The following is a 25,696-nucleotide window of genomic DNA, read 5'->3' on the forward strand; positions in this document are numbered from 1 at the left end:
TTCCAGTTTCTTCATATTCTGGTCATTCTAGTGAGTGTGATGTGATAGCTCATTGTAGTTTTATTTACATTTCCTTGATGTTTAATGAAATTGAGCATCTTTCCATGTAGCTAGCCATTTGTACATCTTCTTTGAAGAAATGTCTGTGTATATCCTTTGCTTGTGTTTTCTTTGGGTTATTTGTCTGTGTTTCCTGTCTTTTCATTTGGGTCTGAACAGGATGCTGATATGTTAACTGGTGATGAGCAAGTATGGAAGGAAGTTCAAGAGTCCCTGAAAAAAATTGAAGAACTGAAGGCAAATTGGAGTATCCTTTGACCTGTGTACTAAGTTGAACTGTTTGGATTGCTTATTTATTGGTTTGAGCCTGGTATCAATTGGACTAAATACAGTGTTTGACCTCACCATGATCCTTGCTGTGTTTCATACTCACAAGTTATATCCTGACTAGGTCAACAATTTGAGTAATGGCTAGGGGAGATTGTGAAAAAATCATGAATACCTCACCACCATTAGATAGCAACCCAAAATTCATGGTTCAATAACATTAGGACAGTAAGTAGTATTCTCTTTATATGCAAATGATTCCCATCTCCCATAACTATCTACATCTCTAGAATAGAATAGCTTAGAATCCTTATAATTTAATGTCATTGACCTTCAGATCTAGAAGCTTCATATTATCCTTAACTATCATGGCAAGAAGAGTCAATGCACCAAAAATTTTCTTGGCCTAAATAATAAAGACCATGAGTAGATCAACATTCAGAGTAAAGAGAGATTATTTATGATGGAGATCATCATGTTAGGTCCCATTGATGTTATATGTTGTGAGAGGTATGATGTTTCAGGATAATGCACTGGACCACAAGGTCAGTTTGAACTGCAAGATTGGTGGTTCAAACTCACTAGCTGACCCACTGGAGAATGCTTTGTCAGTCTGCTTCTGTAAAGGTTGTTGTTAAATGCTTTCAAGTCAATTCCAACCTATGTAGGGTTTCAGAGGAGCGGCTGGCGAGCTTGAACCACCGACCTTTGTGGTGTAAACCGACTTTGCAGTCCAGTGCCTTAACCCACAGCCTTGGAAACCCTATGGGGCAGTTGTACTCTGGCCTGTTAGGTTGCTATGAGTCAGAATGAACTCAACAGCAATGAGTTGTTGTCTTTTAAAATTGTACACATACGCACAACGTAGCGCATGCTTACAGACCCCTAAATTCTATTATATAGAGACACATTTACATACACATCTCCACGGCCTCACCCTGCTCTTGGGATCTGTTTGCTGTGGTTTTCCGTGGCCCTCAGGTTTTTTTCTGACATGGAACACCTGAGCAATGGGCTGACTTTGGCAGTGATTCTCATAGTGTTAATTCTGTAAACTTTCCCAGTAGTCACGTAAGAATCTCCGGGGAGATGTATATCATTTGAGAAAGTCTACTTCTCTTCCCATTACCATCACACACCCCAACCCCAGGCCATGATTTCATTATCTTCCTTGGACGGTTTTTCTCCTGACACGCATTAAGAATCCAATGGGTGTTGGACACCTGGTGAAAGTTTCTTACCTGGTTTTGATTAGCCCCTTGAAAACAGTGCTGTCAAGTAGCTTGCAGTGATGAAGGAATGATTTGTAACTATACAGACCTATATGGTGACCACAGCCTCGTGTGGCCATTTGAGATGTAACTAGTGCAACTGAGGAGTTGATTTCTTTCTTTTAGTTAATTTAGGTAGTTAGATGTGGCTAGTTGCTTATGTGTTGAACAATGCCACTTGAAAGAGCCAAGCCTCTAGTGAGCATGCTAAAGAGGCCAAGGGGATGTTTGTGAGAAGCAAAGTCATTTACCAACAAAAAGCCAACCTTTTGGAATCCACCACACCTGAGTTTAAACTTAGCTCCGTGCTTGTGGACATGGGCAAGTCAGTTAACCTCTCTGAGTCTCAGTTTTGCCATAGACAGATTGGGTCTGATCAGTGGTGGTATCAGAGAACACTGTAATGAGAGCTCACAGACCTGAAGGGAATGAATATTTTCCTCTGACATTGTGGAAACTTTTTGTTGCATGGTGATAATAAATCTCAGCCCTGCCTTCTGTAAGTTGTATTGTTGTTTTTAGATTCTCTACAGAAAGTGTACTCTCCTACTGCTTTAACCAATGAGGACTGCTCCACTGCCCACCCATGTTAGCCCACTGGGTGTGATTGCACATACTTAAATGAGTTACTGTGAAGTTGAGTTACTGTGAAGTTAAGATGAAATCAGAAAACTGCTGGGCACATAGTTTTCAGTCATTCATTCCCACGTACTGATTGTGATAGAGTGGCAAGCAGGCAAGATAGAGGACCAACTTAGTAAACATGGAAGCAGACATTTAATAAATGGTAGCACAGACTTTGGTTTTGACCTGTTTTTAAATACTTTTCTAAGAATGTTTAGTTTTCACCAAAGTTAGAGCTGGTTCACATATATGTTGTTTTAGTTGTACTCATATTCCTTTTTCCTGGCTTCATTTTGATTCACAATTCCATATTTGATCTAAGTATTATCTGTAGGTCTTTTAATAATTTCCTGTCATCCGTCTCTCTCTTTTGTTAACAGTTGTATTGACATATAATTCATATGAATACACTTTACCCAGTTAAAGTATACAATTCAGTGATTTTTAATCTGTTCACAATGTTGTGCAACTAACACCAAAGTCAGTTTTAGAACATTTTCATCACCCTGATAAAGAAGTTCCCTGCAAAATACACCAGCGCCCCACTGACAATACACTCTACCTCTCTGCTGGTTCCATAATCTCTTATAATGGCCACACAGAACTAAGAATCAATACTAACAGTTACGGGGTTTATTAAAGAAGTTAGCAGGTTACAATTCTGGATTAGAAATGCTCAGGGCACCGTTCTTCCAGTCAGGAGAGTCTCTCCTCAGCCATGCCCACAGCAGACCTCGCCCTGCTCAAGCAGTGTTACACAGCTCCTTTAATGTTGCTGATAAATGATCGAAGGACACACCACTCCACCAACAGCCTCAGCCCAAAGACACTCAACTCTATAGTCCATGGGTCAGCAACCTAGCTCCCCAATTTGGTGCCTAGAGGCACCTCACTCTGAAAACAAGCCTTCTAAACAAAGTCTCAGCTTAACTTGCTCCGTGAACTGGGAAGTCCACAGCTCTACCTAGCGCTCTGGCTCTTGGTTCTGTTGCTGCTGCTCCTCTGCCATAGCTTTCTCCTGGGTGGAGGAGGCTTGATGCATGGGAATCTTGAGGGCCAAAGGATGCACTGTACTCCTGGCTCTTTCTTCTTTGATGGTAGTGACATCCCTCATTCTTGCTTCTTAGATGGTTTATTTTATACACATTAGAGTTCTGAGTTCTTACAATCACAATTAACTGTTAACCACTCACAACTAATTCCTATTATCCTACCAGCATCTTCTCCAACCTTCTCTTACCCAGAGCCAGCACAGCAAAGCCATTGTTTGAAGTTTCAAAGACTATGGCTAAAAGACACATTCACTGATTCACTACACTCATTAGAAGTCACACTCCAGTTCTGTCCATACCCCCAAAACCTAGGCAGCTACTGGTTTACTCTCTGTCTCTCTATTGGCTTGCCTATTCTGGACATTTCATGTAAATATAATAATAAACCATTTTGTCCTTTTGTAACTGACTTCTTTCACTTATTAAAATGCTTTCAAATTTTAGCCAACTTATAGTTTGTATCAGTATTTCATTCCTTTTTGTTGTCAAGTAATATTCCATTGTGTGGATATGCCACATTTTATCCATCTATTTGTTAATGGACATGTAAGCTCCCAATTTTTTACTATTATGAAAAATGCTACAAGCATTTGCAAATGATTTTTGTATGTTTTCAGAAATTGTTGGTTGATTTGGGAACTGTGTTTAAACTTTTAAGGAACTGCCAGACTGTTTTCCAAAGCAGTTGCATCATTTTGCATTTCCACTAGCAGTGTTTGTTGTTAAATGCTGTCAAGTCAATTTCAACGTATAGCGACCCTGTATAAAGGATTTTTAAGAAGCGACTGGTGGATTCCAGTTTCTTCATATTCTGGTCATTCTAGTGAGTGTGATGTGATAGCTCATTGTAGTTTTATTTACATTTCCTTGATGTTTAATGAAATTGAGCATCTTTCCATGTAGCTAGCCATTTGTACATCTTCTTTGAAGAAATGTCTGTGTATATCCTTTGCTTGTGTTTTCTTTGGGTTATTTGTCTGTGTTTCCTGTCTTTTCATTTGGGTCTGAACAGGATGCTGATATGTTAACTGGTGATGAGCAAGTATGGAAGGAAGTTCAAGAGTCCCTGAAAAAAATTGAAGAACTGAAGGCAAATTGGAGTATCCTTTGACCTGTGTACTAAGTTGAACTGTTTGGATTGCTTATTTATTGGTTTGAGCCTGGTATCAATTGGACTAAATACAGTGTTTGACCTCACCATGATCCTTGCTGTGTTTCATACTCACAAGTTATATCCTGACTAGGTCAACAATTTGAGTAATGGCTAGGGGAGATTGTGAAAAAATCATGAATACCTCACCACCATTAGATAGCAACCCAAAATTCATGGTTCAATAACATTAGGACAGTAAGTAGTATTCTCTTTATATGCAAATGATTCCCATCTCCCATAACTATCTACATCTCTAGAATAGAATAGCTTAGAATCCTTATAATTTAATGTCATTGACCTTCAGATCTAGAAGCTTCATATTATCCTTAACTATCATGGCAATAAGAGTCAATGCACCAAAAATTTTCTTGGCCTAAATAATAAAGACCATGAATAGATCAACATTCATAGTAAAGAGAGATTATTTATGATGGAGATCATCATGTTAGGTCCCATTGATGTTATATGTTGTGAGAGGTATGATGTTTCAGGATAATGCACTGGACCACAAGGTCAGTTTGAACTGCAAGATTGGTGGTTCAAACTCACTAGACACTCCTCAGAAACCCTATTCAGGGTCACTATGAGTCAGAACTGACTCAACGGGACTTAACAACAATATCCTGACTCAGAGACAGGATTGGGGTAGATCATCCATAGGAGAAGAGTTCATGTAAGCAAGAATGTGGTAATGAGAAATCATAGTTAAGTAGAAAGAGAAGAGAAGATCAAAATAATTCAAACAAGATCATAAACGACTATTCAGATACTGTGGATAAATCTTTCCATTTGTAATAACCTGCAAGTGAAGTTTCTAATTTAAAGATCTGTAAAGGACAGGTAACTTAATTAGGTAAACATTTCTATTTTTATTAGTGGAATAGCAATTTCTGAAATAGGTAGCTCAGTGAGTTTAGCAGTCCTGGTAAAGAATCTAGAATTAGTCACTAAAATAATGGAAAAGAAATCTGTGATTACCAGGATGCTGTGGGGATTCACTAAGAGCAAGTGAATCCATAGATTTATGTTTCACCATGTGCCTTTTTTTGGTAAAATATATTTGGCAAAAAATATTCTAGAACTATCTGCTGTTGCTGGTGGTGGTGCTTATGTGTCATGGAGTCAGTTTCCATTCATAGTAACCCTGTATAAGGTTTCTGAGGCTATAAATCTTTAAGGAAGCAGAAAGCCGTATCTTTCTCCCATGAAGTGGCCCAAAGATTCAAGCTTCTGACCTTGTGATTAGCCGCCTAACTCGTAAACACTCTGCTACCAGATATTAACAGAACTAGGTATCTTACTAAACAATTAAGTAACTACACTGGAAAAAGTGATGCTAATTGGATCACTGTCACCCTGGGGACTGGGTCCTCATCTTAGTCCTCTTCAACCTTTGATTCAGTGCCTTGAATGAAGATAGAGAGCACAGGCTCATCCAATTTCCAAAGATGTGTAGATGAGGAAAATGGCAAAGGAAAGATGATAGAACCAAGAACTCAAAAGAAACCTGTAGGTTTAAATAATGCCTTGGCCAAAAGAGGTGAAATTTAAAAGGGTACATGTTAAACCTTCTATTTAGGTCAAAAAGTTCAATTGTATAAATATGCATAAAGCGTAACAACAGAGCACATGGAATCATTTTAGAGTTTTAGTAAAGAACAAAACATAATAAAGTTTGACTATGATATAACCCTCCTACTAAGACTGCAAGGTCAGTAGTTCAAGCTCACCAGCTGCTCCTTGGAAACCATATACAGGACTGCTGTGGGTTAGAATAGACTTGATGGCACTTAACAACAACAAGAAGACTACTTGACTTGGATTTTATTAATAGAAATATGAAAAATAGGTTGAGAGACGATATTATTGATGCACGTGGAATTTTCTATTTAGTTTGAGGTAGAACATGTTAAGAAGGATATAGAAAATTTGAATTAAGTTTTGAGGCATATAACCATGATCAAAGAGGAATTAGAAACCCTGTCTTTGATGGGATGGAAGATCCTGGGGAAACTATAAACTCTGGGAGCAAGAGAGTTGTGTTCGTGGACTCAAAGACTTTTGACACTGATGAGGACTAGATTTGTTTTGTAGGGTCCTGTGCAGCAGAATTAGGACCCATGGATGATGAAGCTGCATTCCATCTTGATTTGACAGGGTTTTGCTGAAAATGGACTCTATAGCCAAGGACTACGCTAGGTACTAAGGACCTACTGAGTAAGAAGACCTGCACTTACAACTCGCACACTTACTGGGGCTAGAAAATAAGTAAATAAAGCAGTTTTTAGTAAAAATATATATACTCTAAGGTCACTGATTTCAAGAGGCTCCCCAAGAATGGTGATAATTGAGCTTCATCTTGGATGGTCACCATGCCAACCAAGTGAAGAAGGGCAGTCCAACAGACAGAACAACCTTTGCAGAGACATAGAATGAGATACAAGTAGCCTGTAATTGAGGGACTGGACCAGTGGTTCAATATGGCAGGAGGGGAAAGTGGCAAGGTGTCCAGTGTGCCATGGACAAGAGGTCAGCCTCTACAGGTGAAAGTGGACAATGGAGGGGTTTTTAGCAGTAGACTAATATGATTAAATGAGAAAAGGCCTGTGGTCTTAGCAGTCTCTGAGCCTCAAGAAGTTTATTAAATCCCCAAGTGAATTTACTTTGCATTCCCTAATTCTCTTGTGATCTTTTAAAAAGTAATCGGGTGGAGGCGGGAGTATATATATCCTGTCCATAGGTAATTGATTCTCTTTGGATGTGCTGCACAGCCCTGTGAAGGCTCAGAGCTCAACTCCTCACTGGAACAGAATAGCGTGTAGTAAACAACGAGCAAATGCCAGTGACTAAATCTTTGAGCAAATAAATGCCAGCATTAGCTTGGGAAAAAAGCCTCTTAGTAAAATTATTCAATTTTTATGCTCGCTGGGGTGTTTTACAGGAAAGATTTTACCTTGTTTGCCAGGAAATAGCTGCCAGTGTTACAGAAGGAAATTGGCACACAGTCCCTTCCAGCTTGCTGGGGGATAAAGTAGATGTGTCCCTGTGAGTGATTGCAGAACATCACATCTGATTTTTACATTTAAGACTTGTCACCTCAAACTTCTTTAAAAGTAGGTGGAGCATATATAAATGAAAAGGCAAATAATGGTGACGGTCAAACAACATCACGTTAAAGTAAGGTATAAAGGCTTGCTACAGAAACGTCTAGCATTGTGTAGGAGGCAGCCTCTCCTCCTGACAGTTTGTTAAATATCTAATCCTGGAATGAAAAGCCACAGAGGTTAGCCTTGCAGTTTGTTACAAAATCAGTACATTACCTAAAATATGGCTTCCCTGAGTCTCTGGGGTCTACATTCAGTCTCTGGAAGACAGAGCTATCTTTACATATATGTGGCAGATGAATGCAAAATAATACCACCAATTCACTTATCTTAATAAATCCACATCTTCCAGATCCTGCCTCCATTCCTCAGAGAACAGGACTGGTCCTGAAAGGATATGTTGTTAGTAGCTGTCAAGTTGACAGAGACTCATGGTGACTTTCTATACAATAGAAGGAACCATTGCCTGGACATATGCCATCATCACCATCGCTGCTACACTTGAGCCCATTGTTGTGGACACTGTTTATTTTGAGTACCTTCCAACCTAGGGAGCTCATCTTCTAGCACTATATCTGATAATGTTACTTTGTGATGTATACAATTTTCAGAAGTCGTTCTTCTTCATCTGGAAGCTCTGCTGAAACCTGTCGACCATGTGTGACCCTACTGGTATTTGAAATGTTTGTGGTATAGCTTCCAACATCATAGTAACATACAAGCTGCTACAGTGTGGACAAATTATGGGGTGCACTGTACAGAACATCTGATATAAAGGGTCTCATTGGTCCTTGAGATTCTCACCAAGAAGTCATGCCTTTGGATAAGGTATGTTAAAAGTATACTATGTTTCCCGTGAGGGTTAATACAGATATTAGTTGTCTTGATTCTCTTATGAACTGTGTTGCTCTGAAGATGTGGACACTAGAAGAGGTAAACTTTGATGGAAGGAGAGATAAAGGAATGGTGTAGTATACAGTCAGCTGTCTGTTCAGATGGGTATACTAGGTTCAGATACTGATGAAGAGATGCAGATGAGCGGTGGATTGTGAAGAGATCGGATCCTGTGTAAGAGTGGGGTGTGAGATGAGAAAGTCTGATCACACACAGTCAATGAGCAATTTTTCTTTAGTCATGTTTAAGCCAAGTAAAGGAAAAGGAAGGCACTAAAATTTGTACAGCATGTACCTTGTGCATGTCAGTAAATATTTCCTCAGTTACCCCTGCTGCTAAGAACTCTGCCTGGCTTATAATGGAGCACATATGATTTTTTTTTTTATTACAATATCTTGTTTAATTCTTAAAATAAGACCAGGCATTTCTATTTCTATCCTATTCCAAAGTACTTAGGTCACTTCCTCAAAACCTCAAAGCGAAAAAGGACAGAACTAGTTTAGATTTTAATCTAATTTTATCTGCGTTCAAATTGCTTCCTCCATTGGTTATGTATATTTGGTTTCATAGATGCAAAAGATTCAAATGACCTAGAAGCAAACATAAGCTCCTTTTTTTTTTAAAAAAAAAAAAAAAAAAAAAAAAGAATCTCTCTAAAGTTTCCTTAATTTTTAATCAGTTTTAAAACAAGTTAGCAGAGTTAATCGCTTTAAATTATTCAACTAACAATCTTTAATCCAGTTTAATAAACAGCTGCATTTATTTCATGGCTAAGTTTAAAGTGAATGTTGTTGTTATTATGTGCCGTGGAGTCAGCTCCAACTCATAGTGACCCTGCACAGGGTTTCCGAGGCTGTAAATCTTTACAGGAGCAGAAAGCCTCATCTTTCTCCCATGGAACAGCTGGTAGTTTTGAACAGCTGACCCTGAGGTTCGCAGCCCGATTCACTATGCTACCAGAGCTCCTTAAAGAGAACACATATAAGAAAATAAAGAGAGAATGGTTCTTTGGAAAATATAATTCCCCCCAAACGCAGGCTCAGTTAGAAGGTGTTCTGTTGATGTAAACAGAAATTCCTTAGCAGAGATACCACTTAACGTGTTTTTGTTCCTCAAATGTGTTTTCAGGCAGCTCATCTGTACAAATAAAGGGTGCTTCCTCCCCTCCTGTGCCTGGGAGCTCTTCAGTCTTGTAGAGAATCTCATTTTACTTTTGTTTTTTTCTTGATGAAGACAATGAATCCTTAACTAAGGTTAATAACAGAGTGGGAACAGGTTCTGGCAATGTGCCAGGCAATTATAAGCAGCAACTCTGAACGGCTTCCCGACATCAACATCTTTCAGCTGAAGGTGCTTGACTGCGCCATGGATGCTTGTATCAACCTTGGCTTGTTGGAAGAAGCGCTCTTCTATGGCACTCGGACCATGGAGCCATACAGGTAAGTCCTCAGGAGAGGGATCAAGTTAAGGCTAGGATATTTTAACTTTGGGTAAAAGTCTGACACTAAAGTTATTCTGATTATTACTTTATGTCGCATTTTTCCAGCTACCTCTCAATCAGTGTGTAAAATCAAACCTTGCTTTGTTCATCCATTTATACAGTTTCTCATTGTTTGTAAAAGTTCCTTCCATGTGTCAAGCACCATAGGTGTACAGAGACTAGGTGTCATCTTGATATGGAGATAATGATTACAACATGGTCTGGTTTGCAGTGGCAAAGACAAACCAGAGTGCAGTGGGAGTCAGGAAGGAAGTACCCAGAGGGGTCCGGCTCTGTCTGGGGATGCTGTGCATTAGCTCTGCTGATCCTGCTGGGGTTGGCTGCAGTAGAGCCTTAGGTCCAGCTCACAGTCACAGTGGCACCTACCATTTGCCAGAGTTTTAAGAAGCTCTGGTAGCGTAGTGGTTACAAATCGGGCTGCTAACCTCAAGGTCGGCAGTTTGAAATTACCAGCTGTTCTGCGGGAGAAAGATGAGGCTTTCTGCTCCCGTAAAGATTTACAGCCTTGGAAACCCTGTACAGGGTCACTATGAGTTGGAACCGACTCCACAGTACTTAACCACAACATGAATCATAGGCTGCTTTTTTACATGAGTCTTTTGCCCTCAGAATCACATTAGGCATGAGGGCACCTAACATTAAGTCATGTGAGGAGCTGTTAGTAGTATGTAGTTTTTACTGGTCTCAGTTCCTCCTGGCCAATGGGTGTTTTGCTACTGGGGAGTTCTGAGGGAAAGGGCAGGGCTAAGAGTTTAGTGCTGAGAGCCTGACTGGTAGTGGGTATGAACCTCAGTTTGGAAGTAGACACTGCCATCACTCCAAGGGAGAGAGCACAGAAGAACACATGCCATAAGCTGAGGTTGAACTAGTTAAATCTCCACTAGAAAATAAGGTCACTGCTAGATAGATGCCTGAAAGCACCTGGTCGGATATGTGGGTGTATGCTGGGAGGGGTGGAGGAGATGTGTTGTCCCTGGAGAGCAGACAGAGAGTGAATTTCTGAGCTCTTGTGGAGTTATAGGATAAAGCACTGGGCCCCGAGGTCAGTTTGAACCACAAGGTCAGTGGTTCAAACTCCCCAGTCTTTTCATGAAAATCGTATATGGGTTCACTATGAGTCAGAACTGATTTGATGCACTAACGACAACAACAGACCATACCAATATGACGCTGAATCAAAGGGGCTAAAATGGGGATGAATCAAAATCTAGACTTGTGAGAGAGCAGGCAGAAGAGGGAAGCCAGAGCCCAGAATACTGCCTTTTCCTACTGAGTGTGAGCCTTTGAAAATAGCTGCAAGGAGGAGTTACATAACAGGATTAACACAACAAGGGCACAAGGGAATCCAGAATCTGATTTATCTGACAAAAGTGGTGATGGTGATTGTGTCCTATGGAATTGGCTCCCACTCATGGTTTCAAGTCTGTAAACTTTCATGGGAGCAGAAAACTTAACTTTCTCCTGTGGAGTAACTTGTGGATTTGAACTGCTGACCTTGCACATAGCAGCCCAGCTCATAATCCGCTACACTACCAAGCCTCCTTAATCAGACAAAGATGGCTTTTGTTAAGTACTGTCGAGTCGAATCTGACTCATAAAGACCCTATAAAGGGATTCTGAGGAGGTGGTGAGTTTGAACCGCTGACCTTGAGGTTCAAATTGACCTTGAGCTTGAGTGCTTATCCTATGGTGCTACACCAGGACAAAAGTAGGAAACAAGAAATGAGACACTTGGTCAGGGACTTGGTGCAGGCAGAGAGGAACTAGGCACTGGCAAAGGTCCCATCAGCCAGGTGGATGGTAGAGGTCCACAGGCCAGCCATGGTGACCCCAAGGGTATTTTCAGAATTTCTGTAGGTGGTTTCTTCATTGCCTGTGGGTGAACAGCTTTGGAATCCAGACTGTGAGTCAGCTTTAATCAAACTGAGAAGAGGTTGCCTTGAGGGCTTGGACTGTAGACTTTCCCATGAGCAGGGAGCTGCCTATTCAGTATGATGAATCTTGTGGTTCTCAAAAAATTTGAATCAAATACAAAGTGATAAGGCTTCATTCTCTGAGCCTCCGTGTTGTAATGAGAGGCAGGTCCCAGGACGGTTACTATTACCTCTCTGAACTCAGTCTCAGGAAGTCAAACCACAGGCTGCTGTATGAATGGATGGACTCCAGCCAGGAAGTATCAACTGAGAAAACTCTTCCTTCCTCCGGGCTCCCTGAGACCCCCCACTAGCCTTGTCCTGCAGCCTAGTGATGGATGTCCTCTGACTCTTCCTGCCCATCCATCCCCACTAAGACTTCCAGGCGACCTACTCAGTCCTTTCTGAAGCACAGAACTTCAAAGTGGTCCATCACTTTTTATCAAAAAAGGCCACACATTTTCAGGGATGCATGTAATTTTGAAGCCTCTTTTCCCCAAATCTACCTGACTCCTCTGAAGGACTGTATTACCAGTAAAACCAGTTGCCACTGAGTTGACTCCTGGCAACCCCACATGTCTCAAAGTAGAATCATGCTCCATAGGGTTTGCAGTGGGTGAGTCTTCTAAATTACTTAACCTTCTAATAAACTGGTAATTTAACTGACTACAAACTTGTGTTGAGGCCTTTCTTGAAAGTACAGTCAAGCTCACCAGAATATACCCCCCAATATTTGGGATACATGTGGTATAGTCTCTCTGTAAATGTACACTCTGTTTTTATGCTGGTGACAAATCTCCAACATTCCCTTGAGTTTCTTCCCTGAAACTTAGTACAGAGTTTCTAGAGTTCAGAATTTCAAGAAATCCAATTTGTATCGATCCACTGCAAATGAGTGCAATATGAACATTTGCTTTCAAAGTTGTAGTAGAAGCAAGAGCTGTAAATAATACTACAAAGTTAAGAGAAATGGGAGGGGTAGATACTGTCGTACTTTGTCTTTTTTTTCCCTTAGATGAGGCGATGTTTCAATAAGGAGACATGTACAGATGACGCAAGGGCTCTGCAAGCCCTTCACAATTTGAGAATGTGAAGTGGGAATAGGGGCCTGGCAGTAGTTCTCACCCCTTTAGTGTGCACTGGGGAGCTCTCACTATGCGCTGTGAGCTAATCCACACCGTCTCCAGGCATGAGCCCTGTGTGGGCTTTGTGCTCACCTTTCTCCAAGGATGCAGACCATTAGCTAGGCATGAGTTACTGAGGGCTGACTGGATTACCATCTGTGGGAACAGTTTTACAATGGTAATATATACTGTTTGCAACAACTTGATTGAGGTTACCAGTCAAGTTTTGAGTGGTGGTTTTGTTACTTCTGACCTTGACTAAATTTCAGCTGCTAACCTTAGAAGGGAAGGATCTGTACCTGTTCAGTTTCATCCAAATCACTGCATTGCCCTCAGCACCCTTTTTCCTATTCTGTCACCTCATTTTCACTTATGAGAAGTAAGTTTTTTATAATTCAGAACAATGTCAATTCCTTTACGTTTCATAAGGCAAATTGGGAATGATTCATGTACTAGAAAATATGGACTCGTTAGCATTATCATAGTATTTATTCTGAGAATCTCTGTGTATAGACCCAGGGTTACATATGCAGAGTCACCTGTCCCTTAGATTTATAGACACTGAACAGAATGAAAATCACTAAACAATATTTCATAAATTGTCATAGAAAATTTAATTCAGCCCGATCTTAACCAGAGCACAATCAAAGAGTTAGCTTGCTTATTGGTAACTGGACACTTGGACTTCATTTACCTGTTAAAGACAGTGAGATCGATTATTGTGAGGTCCCACACTAACCCAGAAAAGTTGATTCAGCTGATACTATCACTTCTCAGGACCTTCTGTATATTTACACACATATGCCACAACAAAACAAAAAGAAGAAAACAATATAGAACATAAGTTATTTTGAGTTATATTGAAAATTATTTTCTTCTGTGAACCAGAAAGTGATAAGGAATCCTGGTGTAGTACAGTAGGGTAAGCACTGGACCATTAGGTCAGTTTGAACCACAAGTTTGGAGGTTCAAATGTGCCAGCCACTCCTCAGAAACCCTGCACAGCATTGCTGGGAGTCAGAACTGGCTCAATGGCACTTAACAACAACATGAAAGTGATCAAGAGATATGGAGGCATTGTAAAGTTTTGAGGGCCAATTCAGTACAGTCACACATCTTCTGTCAATTTAGTATTTGTTGTAAGAATATTAATCACTGTTGTTGTTGTTGTTAGGTGCCATCTAGTCAGGTCTTACTCATAGCAACCCTATGTAAAACAGTGCTGTTTGAGCCCAGTGTGGCTGCCACTGTGTCAGTCTATCTTGTTGGAGATCTTCCTTTCTTTTTTGCTGACCTCCACCTTACCAAGCATGATGTGTTTCTCCAGGAACTGGTGCCTTGTGACATCTCCAATCAGACAATCATAGTTTACTATGCCAGGAATGACAGATTGAAGAAGAATGGTGTCACATTCATTGTCAAATGAGCATTTTAAGATCTATCTTGAAATACAATGCTGTCTGTGATAGAATAAATCAAGTTTATACCAATATTATTCAAATTTATGCACCAACCACTAAAGTCATTGATGAAATTGAAGAATTCTACCAACTTCTTCAGTCTGAAATTGATGAAACTTGCAAGCAAAATGCATTGATAATTATTGGTGAGTGAATGTGAAAGTTGGAAATAGGAAGAATCAGTAGTTGGAAAATATGGCCTTTGTGATAGAAATGATGTAGGAGATCACATGTAGAATTTTTTAATAGCAATAACTTACTCATTGCAAATACCTTTTTCAATAATAGCAACTATGCATGTGGACCTCACCAGATGGAATACATATGAATCAAATTGACTACATCTGTGGGAAGAGACGATGGAGAAGCTCAATATCATCAGCCAAAACAAGGCCAGGGGCCGATCGTGAAGAGACCATCAATTGGCTCATATGCAAGTTCAGGCTAAAGCTGAAGAAAATTAAAACAAGCCCTGGAAAGCCAAAATATGACCTTGAGTATATCCCACCTGAATTTGGAGGCTGTCTCAATAACAGATATAGTACACTAGGAAAGGACATTTTCAAAAGAACCAAAATCAAACTTATTGCCATCGCTTCAATTCAGACTCATAGTGACCCAATAGACAGAGTAGAACTGCCCTATAGGATTTCCAAGGCTGTAATCTTTGCAGAAGTTGACTGCCACATCTTTCTTCCACAAAGAAGCTGGTGGGTTTGAACCTCCAAACTTTCAGTTAGCATCTGAACACCTAACCACTGTGCCTTTAGGGTTCCTTTAAAAGAACGAACCCAAACCAAATGAAGCCCACTGTCGTGGAGTCAATCCCAAACCTCATAGCAACCAGGTATAGGGTTTCTGAAATTGTAAATCTTTCTCCTGTAGAGCAGCTAGTGAGTTTGAACTACCTACCTGGTGGTTAGCAGTCAAATGCTTATCCTAAAGTGCTACCAGAGCTCATAAAAACAGAAGGGTAACAGCTTTCAAACTCTTATCTCACTTACTAGAGGTAGCTACTGCTTAAAGTTTCTTTGCTGAAACTTTCTGTGTGTGAGTGACCAATCTAAACATTTTCTAAAATCCCACATGATACAGTTTTAGCATGGTGTCAAAATGTGTGAGAGAGAATTGCAAGTAAATAAGTAATAACATTTACTGTTGTTGTTGTTGCTAAGTGCCGTTGAGTCTGTTCCAACCCATAGCAACACTGCATAGGGTTTTCAAGGAGCAGCTGGTGAGCTTGAACCGCCAATCTTGCAGTTCAAATGGCTTTGCAGTCTGGCACATTAACCCACAGCGCCACACCAGGACTCCTACATTTACTAGAACCTCTAAAAAATATACATGGGGATTCCATTTTAAATATACTATACTATTTCTTTAAAAAAAATAATTTATTTCTCTTAATCTCTGTTTCTCCAACTATTCTTATGGTTTCCAAGACTCTCTTCCTGCTTCAGTTTCAGTTCTCCGTCTCCCATTCCATGAGCTCTTTCACTTCTTCCGTTCTTTTCCTACTTCCTTTCTACATGTTGTCTTTCTTTGGGAGTTGTTTCTTTTTCAGGGAAGAGTCTCATTCCCAAACTCGATTTTCTAAATATGCCTTCCCGGTGGTGGTGCCTTCATGGTTAGGGAGAGGAGGAGGAGGAAAGGGAAGAGGAAGCTATGACTTTTCCTTAGAGGAGAGTAAGAAGATAAACATGGGTTCACACCCTGCCCCTTGATCTGGAACTTGCTTTTTTTGCTTTACAACAGGCTGGACATCTGTCCCAGATCAGCTTCCGTAGTCCATCTCATGAATATAGTGCACATTTTCAGTCATTGTTAATTATGTTTACTATGTCAGACTGCTAAATTTAGCATGCATGTACTTATATCATTGTACACTTGTGTCAATGAATCCATAAGATAAAGCCATATGATAATTTCATGTTAACTTGCTGTATCAAAAGTTATATTCATTTTAAGTTTTAATAACTATCACCAAATTGTGCTTCCCTTTCCCCACCAAAATATTCCCCTTTATTCAAAAGTGTATGAGAACGTGTGACATTGATTTTTATTATATCTTATCTGTATTGGAATCCTGGTATGGCACTATAGGATAAGCGCTGGACTGCTAACTACAAACTGGTGGTTCAAACCCACCAGCCACTTCTCAGAACCCTATACAGGGTAACTATGAGTTAGAACTGTCTTAATGTCACTTAATGACAACAATCCGAATTTACTTTGAAATATATGAGCCTTTTCTTTGATTGTATAGGGTTAGATTTCAGGGTATTGGTTTGTTGTCCATAGATAGGATTTTTGTAGTGGTGTGAATGACATGTTTGTGGGTTACCTTGGAAAGAGTTGGAAGAACAAAATGACAAAGGTACTGAGTGTATATATGCTAGAGAGATGGCCTAAGCTCTCTTTGCTGTGATCAGAGATGAAAACGTATATGAAATTCTTCCTCAGCAAGAAGTAAGTTCATAGGTGAGTGGAAACTCGGAGGGTTGTCAGAAAATATGGGACAGGTAGAAAGAGCAGGAAGCAAAATGCAGCTGGTAATGTGAGTATATGACATGCTTACCAGTCAGGTGTTTCTAACTTAGAGATTGCCAGTGTTCATACATCCGTTTTTGTTTTGCTAATATTTCTTTTTAACTGTCCTTAAAACCTTTGGCAGATAACATGGGTAAAATATAAGGTTTCATCACAGCAGTAGCTTCTACTACTGTGTTTAAGCTGGCTTTTGTTCTGAAGACCCACAGTTGTTCTATTGTGGGTGTTTGTCATCAATCCGCATGACACCCCATTTCAGGACTTGCAGGGTGCACGTACCATGGGGGGAGTTGGGAGGGTAGTAGGCACAGTCACTCACCAACACTCACCTGCACCTGGCACATATGTGGCGAGGTAGCTCTCTGAGGATGCCTGTCTCAATATGTTTGTCAGTGAAATTCATTGCTAGGGTTCAGGCGATTGGCTGTTGTATCTGGTTTGAAACTCACCTCAGCCATGTTTACAGGGTAGGCCCTATAGGACAAATGAGGGCCATCCCTCCACCCAGAGGCAAATATTAGTATTGAACATCATTTCATTTCTGTTCACTTACCCTGTTTGTCATTTATTGCCCATGGCGAGGTTTATGAAGTTTTTTTTTTTTACCCAATAAGTAAGGGTCATCTATTCAGATCATCTATTACCTATTTATTGATTATAAACAAAATTCCTTAGCCAATTAATCATTTTTTCTCCTACTATAATTTTTGATTAAAGTGTCTGTTGTGGCACAAACCCTACGTATGGTTTGGGGCTGTGTGTGTGTGTGTTTGTATGTGTATGTGCTTGAGTTACCTGGCATAGCTAATTAGAGCTCTTTCCTGTTTGGCTGCCAATTCTATAAGAATGATTTCTTAGCCACAGACCCTTATCCAGCCCTGGGGCAGTCACCCCAGTAAATGTAACCTTTTAAGTTTAAAACTTTTAAATTCAATTCCAAAGGGTTTCTTATATTCAGAAACTAGACAAACAGCAAAAGGAAATGGTGAAAAAGAAGATGCTAAAGGAAGACACCAAAAACACCAGCTACTGCTGCAGCTGCGTCACCATCACCACTGCCTATAATTCACTTGCTTAACTGTTTATTAAATCATTGACTGGTGCTCATATTTAATTACATGTGTTTTATAGGTACAGATAACCCAGAGCTAATGTGAGATTTATGTATGGCAGGAGGGTATGAACAATTTGTGTGACTGTACTTATGGAACCAGAGAAATGACATTTCTTTTTGTCAGCTCACTAATTCAGTTCTCTAAGATAGCCTGACTTCACCTTAGCCCTATCCACCTTGCTTGAGATGCCACCTATATGTTTGGGTAAAGGCAGATTTATTGACCATCTGTGCTAGGTAGTTCTAACCCTAGCCAAAAGAACCAATAGATCTGTTTTGGAAGAAGTGCAGCCAGAGTGCTCCTTTGGAGATCAAGATGGCCAAACTTCGTCCCTCATACTTTGGATATATTGTCAGGAGGGACCAGTCGCTAGAGAAGGATATCATGTTTGGTAAGGTGGAGGATCAGATAAAAAGAGGAAGACCCCCAATGAGATGGATTGGCCAAGTGGCAGCATTGATGGACTCAAGCGTGGCAACAGTAGTGAGGTTGGCCCAGAATCGGGCAGTGTTTCATTCTACTGTGCATAAGGTCGCTATTAGCTGGTACCGACTCAATGGCGCCTAACAACAATACCCTACTAACTGCATGAGAATGGCTCCATTTTCTGTTCTTAGTTTGAAAAGAGAAATCGGGACAGTCTGATTGTGGAAGTCCAGTCCCCCTCTGAAAAAGAGGATATGGACTCACATATTTTCCTGTCATGACTTCCACCTCAGACTTCTGGCTCTTCTACAAGTATTCCATATTCGGACTGAGTACTGGGTGGCAGCAGACAGATGTGAACATCTGGAAGCTTCACAGATCAAGTCTTGGTCCAACCTGGCTATTTCCCACCTGACTTGGGGGTGGAACAAAATGCTCAAGTACTGCTAATATAGGTACAGCTGCTGCTGGAAAGGAAAAAGGTGATGCTGGTCCTAGCAGAGCATGTGTAAAGCCTGTGCTTTCCGTTTCCTCTTGGCCACACAACTTTGTGGTGTTCACCATTCCTGGCTATTGGGGGTGGGGAGGAAACTGCCCAACTGACTTGTAGAATACCCCATCTTTTGCTTCTAGACTGTAGAAGACCCCATCATTCTTGACTGTAGAGTCAAAACTCTCTGCTGGGTTTTATTCTAGTAACCACTCCAGTGCCAGGAGTAGCAGGTAACTGTATGAGCATTGGAGTCCTGGTGTGGTGTTGTGGGTTAATGCACTGGACTGCAAATTCAGTTTGAACTGCAAGATCAGCAGTTCAAGCTCACCAACCACTCCTCAAAAACCCTATACAGAGTCACTGTGGAGTGAAACTAACTTAATGGCACTTAACAACAACACCATAAGAACCACAGTCCCATTCTTCTTGAACAAACAAGCTATGAAGCTGCTTGTTCCTCTCCCTATCCCTATTATGAATACCATTGTGTAATTGTCCTAATGCTCCAAGTCTGAACTTCTACAGTAATGCCAGCAGGTAGGGATCTTTAGAAAATCTGGTATCTATAAGAACCTCAATATGATCTGTACCAGCAATAGAAGATGGCCTTTTAGAAATGTCTGGGTAGTAGAAGACAAACTGGGACATCATTTGGACTAACAAATGCTTTCCTACCTTCCGAACATCGTGAACAGCTTACTACAGGGCTTCCTGAATTCATAGCATTATGGTTCCTTTCGATGGAAGGATCAAGCTCCTGTTTCAGACACTTACTCAGTCATTCAACAAAAATATTTGAGACCTGGTACTATGATGCTGCAAACTGTACCACTAATATATCAAATATCATGGTGGACAGTGCTTCCAGAAGAAGATTAGTCAGTGAAAACCCTACGGGTCACATCAGAACACTGTCCGCTGTAGTTGTGGCAGATGAGCCCTTTAGGATGGAAGGCACTCATGAAGATGATATAGGACCAGATAACATTTTGTTCTGTTATACAAGGATCACCATGAGTTGAAGTCAACTGATGACAACTAATAGCAACAACAACTGTTGTACTGTTCCAGGGACAGTGGTAAGCAAAACAGGCAAAGTCCTCGCTCTGATGGAGATGTATAGACAGTTCTCAGCAGTCAGCTAAGCAGGCCTTTTACAAAAAAAAAAAATGGCATTTGAGAAACTAAGGTGGATTTCTTAGACCAAATTAAATCTGACCAGTGACAAGTTATTGGCAGTACTGGAAAAGGGTTCTCTTCAGTGAATCAAGTGGGTCTTGGGGTCTACTGATTGGTTTAAATATTTTTTCACCATTCTACTGCCTTACAGTCTTGGGTAAAGGAATGACTCTCTGGTTTCCTGAAGTCCCTCCCTAGAGAATTCTTAAATCTAAAATTCCCATTATTCTCTTCTTTGATATACCTAGCAAGGCTATAGCTAACCCAGAGCATTGTGCCCAGATTGGTAAGGAAGGCTATTCTTTTTTTTAAAAACGTTTTCATGGTGAATTGAATAAAGGTTTACAGAGTAGATCATCAGTTTTATATTCAACAAATCATACATTTCATTTCATTTCAATGATTGGTATCCCCTCTATGTAAAATCAGTTATCCAACTTGCTCCCTGTGAATCTTATTTCCATTTCAGCCTCCTTACCAATCCTTCTGAACTTTGCCCTTAGGTAAATGTTGCCTTTTTTATTTTGAATGGTTGACTATTCCATAGTAAGCATACCTTACTAGTGTTGTTCACTCCCTTATATACCCATCTACCACCAGGCTAAATAATGATCCATGAAGGTGAGCTCCATTAGTAGTTATGAATTGGGTTGTGAACTGCAAGGTCAGCAGTTTGAAACTACCAGCTGTTCTGCAGGAGAAAGATGAGTCGTTCTGCTCCCGTAAAGATTTATAGCCTCGGAAACCCTATACAGGGTCACTATGAGTTGGAACCGACTCCATGGCACACAGCCACCACCACCACTGACAGGATGAATACTGAGCCATGAAGGTGAGCTCCGCTTCAGATCTGGAAGGTAACCAAGGACCACAGTCTCAGGATACTCCAATGTCTTTCTGACCAGTAAGCCTGGACTTTCTATAACTTTGAGTCCTATTCCACATTTTTTTCACTCTTCCATCTTCTAATGTGATCCCTTTCAAAACAGTTGGCAGTTGTAGCCAGCATCATCTAGTACTTATGGTCTCATGATAGTGGAGACACAGGTACTCACATGTTCTGTTAGTCCATTGGACTAATTGATGCCAAGTGTCTTCAATCTTCATCTCTCTTCTTCCCTCTGCACAGGGATAGACCAACTATTATGCTTTAGATGGCCACTCATGAGCTTCCAAGATCCAAGTAGCTACTCACAAAAGTAGGTTGTAGAACATTGTGTTTGTACCCTGTGTTATGCTAATTAGCCCCTGAGACTATGATTCTGAGCTCCCAGGCCCAGTGACTCATTCCCTCAAGGTGTTTGGTAATGTCTAAAAATTTTTCATAACTTTCCCCCCTTTATGTTCCATCACATTCGTAGATGTGTTTGCAGCAAAAGTAAATACCCAGGCACAGATACCCTCTGTCCAACTAAAGGAAGCTATTCTGATTATAGAGAATAGCAGTCTAAGAAGTTGCTGCCCTTGTTCTTATTATTCATGAGTTTGAATCTAAATATCTTGTTTGGAAAAATAAATTCTTGAATTTGAGACTTCGTTCAGAAGAAGCTCTAAGGGTGCTTAGTATCCAACACCAGCGTACTTGGGCCTACCTCTAGGACTGACTGGGCTAAACATGGAGACTCTCTATGACCAGCCTGCTGGATTTTAAGAGTTTGCTACCTGGGATGGCTTCTTTCAGAAACCATCATTTAAAAAGAAACTGGTGTGGAATATAATCTTTTCACATGACTTTCTTTTCATGAAACTATTTTGATATAGGCCTAAAATAAAATATTTAAATCCTCTGACACTTTTATTATAAATTGTGTGTAAAATACCCACTTTACCCTGAGGGATAATCTGCCTAAAGCATTTTCAGGTTTTCAATCCCATCTGCAGCTAACCCAAGTAGTTAAATATAAAAAACAAACAAACAAAAATCAATGCACCGATGATTAATGGCATTTCTGAAAGCTCCAAAACTAAATGGGGAATGGGAATGCTGAGAAAGCCTATAGTCTGATGTTGGTAGCTGTACCTTCTGATTTATGAGAATGGCACTATAAGGATTTTATAATTCAGACTGTCTCTTGCCTCCCACCATGACTCTTCTGTTACTTGTGCTGTGGTGGCTTCCGTGTTTCTGGTAGCTATGCCACAAGTATTTCAAATACTCTCAGGGTCACCCATGGTGGACACATTTCAGTTGCATTTACAGATTAAGACATACTAAGAAGAAGGAAGAGGCAGTCCACTTCTGGAAAACTAGCCACTGGGAAGCTTCTGATTAGCAGTGGAACATTATCTGACACAGTGCCTGAGGTTGGAAGGCACTTAAAAGACAACTGGGGAAGAGGTGCCGCTCAAAAAAGAATCAAATTTAATAACCTGGATGGAGCAAAGCTTTCAGGATCTTTATTTGCTGATTTAGCATGATTCAAAATGAGAAAAAACAACGTGTATATCCATTAATAACTGGAACATAAAATTACAAAGTATAAACCTAAGTAAATTAGAAGTTGTAAAAACAAAAAAGGCAATATATAAAAATCAATATTGAATCTTCATCTCTCAGACTTCAGACGTATTGTCAAGAGGGACCAGTCACTAGAGAAGGATATCATGTTTGGTAAGGTGGAGGGCCAGAGAAAAAGAAGACCCCCAACAAGAAGGATTGGCCAAGTGGCAGCATCGATGGCAACAGTAGTAAGGTTGGCCCAGGATCAGGCAGTGTTTTGTTCTGCTGTGCATAAGGTCGCTATGAGACGGTACCGACTCAATGACACTTAACAACAACAACAAAAGCATTACCAAGTTGAAATGGACTGGTATTGGCCACTTTGAATAAAGCAGTCATTGGCTTACTATAGCAGGAATGAAGATTGAAAAGGAATGGTGCCACATTTATCATCAAAAAGAACTTTTCAAGATCTATCTTGGAGTACAATGTTGTCGGTGATATGATAATATCCATAAGCCTACAAGGAAGACTTGGAGTCCTGGTGTGGCATTGTGGATTAATGCAAAGTCGGTTTGAACCACAAGGTCAGCGGTTTCAACTCACCAGCTGCTCTTCGGAAAGCCTATACAGGGTCGCTATCTGTTGGAATAAACTCAATGGCACTTAACAACAACAGCAACAACAAGGAAGACTGGTTAATTTGACATTATTAAACTTTAAGCACCAGCCACTGAAATTAAAGAAAAAAAAAAAAGTGGAAGATTTCTACCAACTTCTGCGGTCTGAATTTGAGCAATTAAGATGCATTAATAATCAATGATTGTTGGAATGCAAAAGTTGAAAACAAAGAGGAAGAATCAGTATTTGAAAATATACTGGTGAGAAAAACTATGCCAACTATCCTGTGATATATTTTGTAGGAACAATTACTTATTAATTACAAATACATTTCATTCAGTAGCATAAACAACTATACATATGGACCTCACCAGGTATAATGCACAGGAGTCAAATGAGTACATCTGTCTAAAAAGATGATAGAGATAGCAAAATCAACAAGGTCAGGGGTCAACTGTGGAACAAACCATCCATTGCCCACATGAAAGTTCAAGTTGCAGCTGAAGAAAGTTAAAACAAGTCCATGACAGCCAAAATACAACCTTGAGTATATCCCACCTAAATTTAGAGACCGTATCAAGAATAGATTATGTTTTGTTTTTAATAGTTTTTTTTTTTTTTATTGTGAATTGAGCGAAGGTTTACAGACAAGACCATCAGTTTTACATTCAACAAATCATATACTTTCTTTCATCTCAATGATTACAAAACTTTTCCATGGGACAACAGCTGTCCAACTTCCTTCTTATGATTACCCATGTACAAATATCCTCTTATAAACATTTAGATATGTATGGAATATATAAGTTTATATATCCCACGCTTCCTTCTGTATCCATCCAGTTGGTGTCTTAGTCCATGTATCTACACACAGACACTGCTGTTTCAAGGCTGTGTGTGTATATATATATATATATATATCATTATTTACCTCTATCCCTTTTAGCCCTTGTATACCTCCCTGTGTCTTCACCATTCTTCTGCCAACATCCCTCTTCTTACATATTGCCCTCCCCATCACCCAAGTTAACATATGTCTAAGGAGAAAGATGAGGCTTTCTGCTCCTGTAAAGATTTACAGCCTCGGAAAACCTGTACAGGGTCACTATGTGTCGGAACTGACTCCACGGCACATAACAACAACAACAACCTCTAAACAGTGAATTACTCTCCCTTCCTTCCCACCCCTGGTACCATCAAAGACTGTTTATTTTAGTGTGAAAAACCTTTACTTGAGTTTTTATAATAGTGGTCTCATTCAGTATTTGCCCTTTTGGGATTGAATTATTTCACTCAGTATAATGTCCTTATAAGGTTCATCCATGTTATGAGGTATTTTATGAATTCCTTATTATTCTTCATGATTGCATAGTATTCCATTGTGTGTAGATACCAATATATATTTTTTAATCCTTTTTTAATTGATGGGCACTTAGATTGTCTCCATCTCTTTGCTATTGTGAATACAGCTGCGATGAACATGGGTTTGCATGTATCTCCTTGTGTTCTGATTTGTATTTCTTGTGGAGAGATTTCTGGGTCATACAGTATTTCTGTTTCCAACTTTCTGAGGAAGCACCACACAGATTTCAACAGTGATTGAACTATTTTACAGTCCCACCAGCAATGTAGGAGTCCTGGTGTGGCACTGTAGGATAAGCCCTGGACCACAAGGTTTGTTTTGAATCACAAGACTGGCAGTTCAAACTCATCAGCTGTTCCTTGGAAACACCATTTAGGGTCACTGTGAGTTGGAACTGACTTGATGGCACTTAACAACAACAGTGGCTAATGATCGTGAATATTTCCTCATGTTTGTTGGATGCCTGAAGGTCTTTTTTGGTGAAATATCTGTTCATGTCTTGTGTAATTTTTTAATTGAATTGTTTGTCTTTTTCTTGTAGAGGTGTTATAGTTTTCCATATATTTTAGATGTTAGTCCCTTGTCTGATATGTCATTGCAAAAAAATTGTTTCTGGCAGCAATGAAGAAATGGGCTGAGTTCAACCACGTTTCATAGATTCCCATTAACCTGGAGATGAGAAAGACTGGAAGGGCTGGTTGGTCCAATGTGTGGTGAGACCTGGGGACTCCTGAGTCCATTGACAAGGACATAGCCACAGAGGTCTAGACCTGAGAGTGAAACATCCAGCTGATTTGAAGTGAAGGTAGATGCACAAGAATGCCCAAACTTGCAAATAGTACCCATTTAATCTAGCCTCGATGAATTGATAATCAGAACTTGACTAGAGGAAGATTAAAAAAAAAATTTTTTTTTTTTGATAAAGGAAGCGAGTGTAAATTGCTACAACTTGATGAACGTGACCTATACTTATGGATGTAGTAACTCAAAATACCAACTGAGTGGGAGGGGATCTTCACATCAAGTATCAAGCCTATCCCCTCTGTATGCAGAGTAGATAGGGATGGGCAACTTAGACATTGGCTA

The 25,696-nt window shown here is 40.0% G+C and overlaps 1 protein-coding gene across 1 annotated transcript in view; it reads left to right on the forward strand.

The window, feature by feature from the left end:
* The window catches only part of SMYD3 (SET and MYND domain containing 3), a 1,025,869-nt gene that overhangs the window by 817,624 nt on the left and 182,549 nt on the right, over positions 1-25,696 (forward strand). Inside the window, exons 9-10 of the mRNA XM_006871271.1 lie at positions 220-307; positions 9,690-9,864. Coding sequence (XP_006871333.1) covers positions 220-307; positions 9,690-9,864 — 263 coding nt within the window. The remainder of the gene's footprint in view (positions 1-219; positions 308-9,689; positions 9,865-25,696) is intronic.

Source organism: Chrysochloris asiatica, unplaced genomic scaffold (assembly GCF_000296735.1).
Source record: "Chrysochloris asiatica unplaced genomic scaffold, ChrAsi1.0 scaffold00165, whole genome shotgun sequence".
In the NCBI taxonomy this organism is placed as follows: Eukaryota; Metazoa; Chordata; class Mammalia; order Afrosoricida; family Chrysochloridae; genus Chrysochloris; species Chrysochloris asiatica.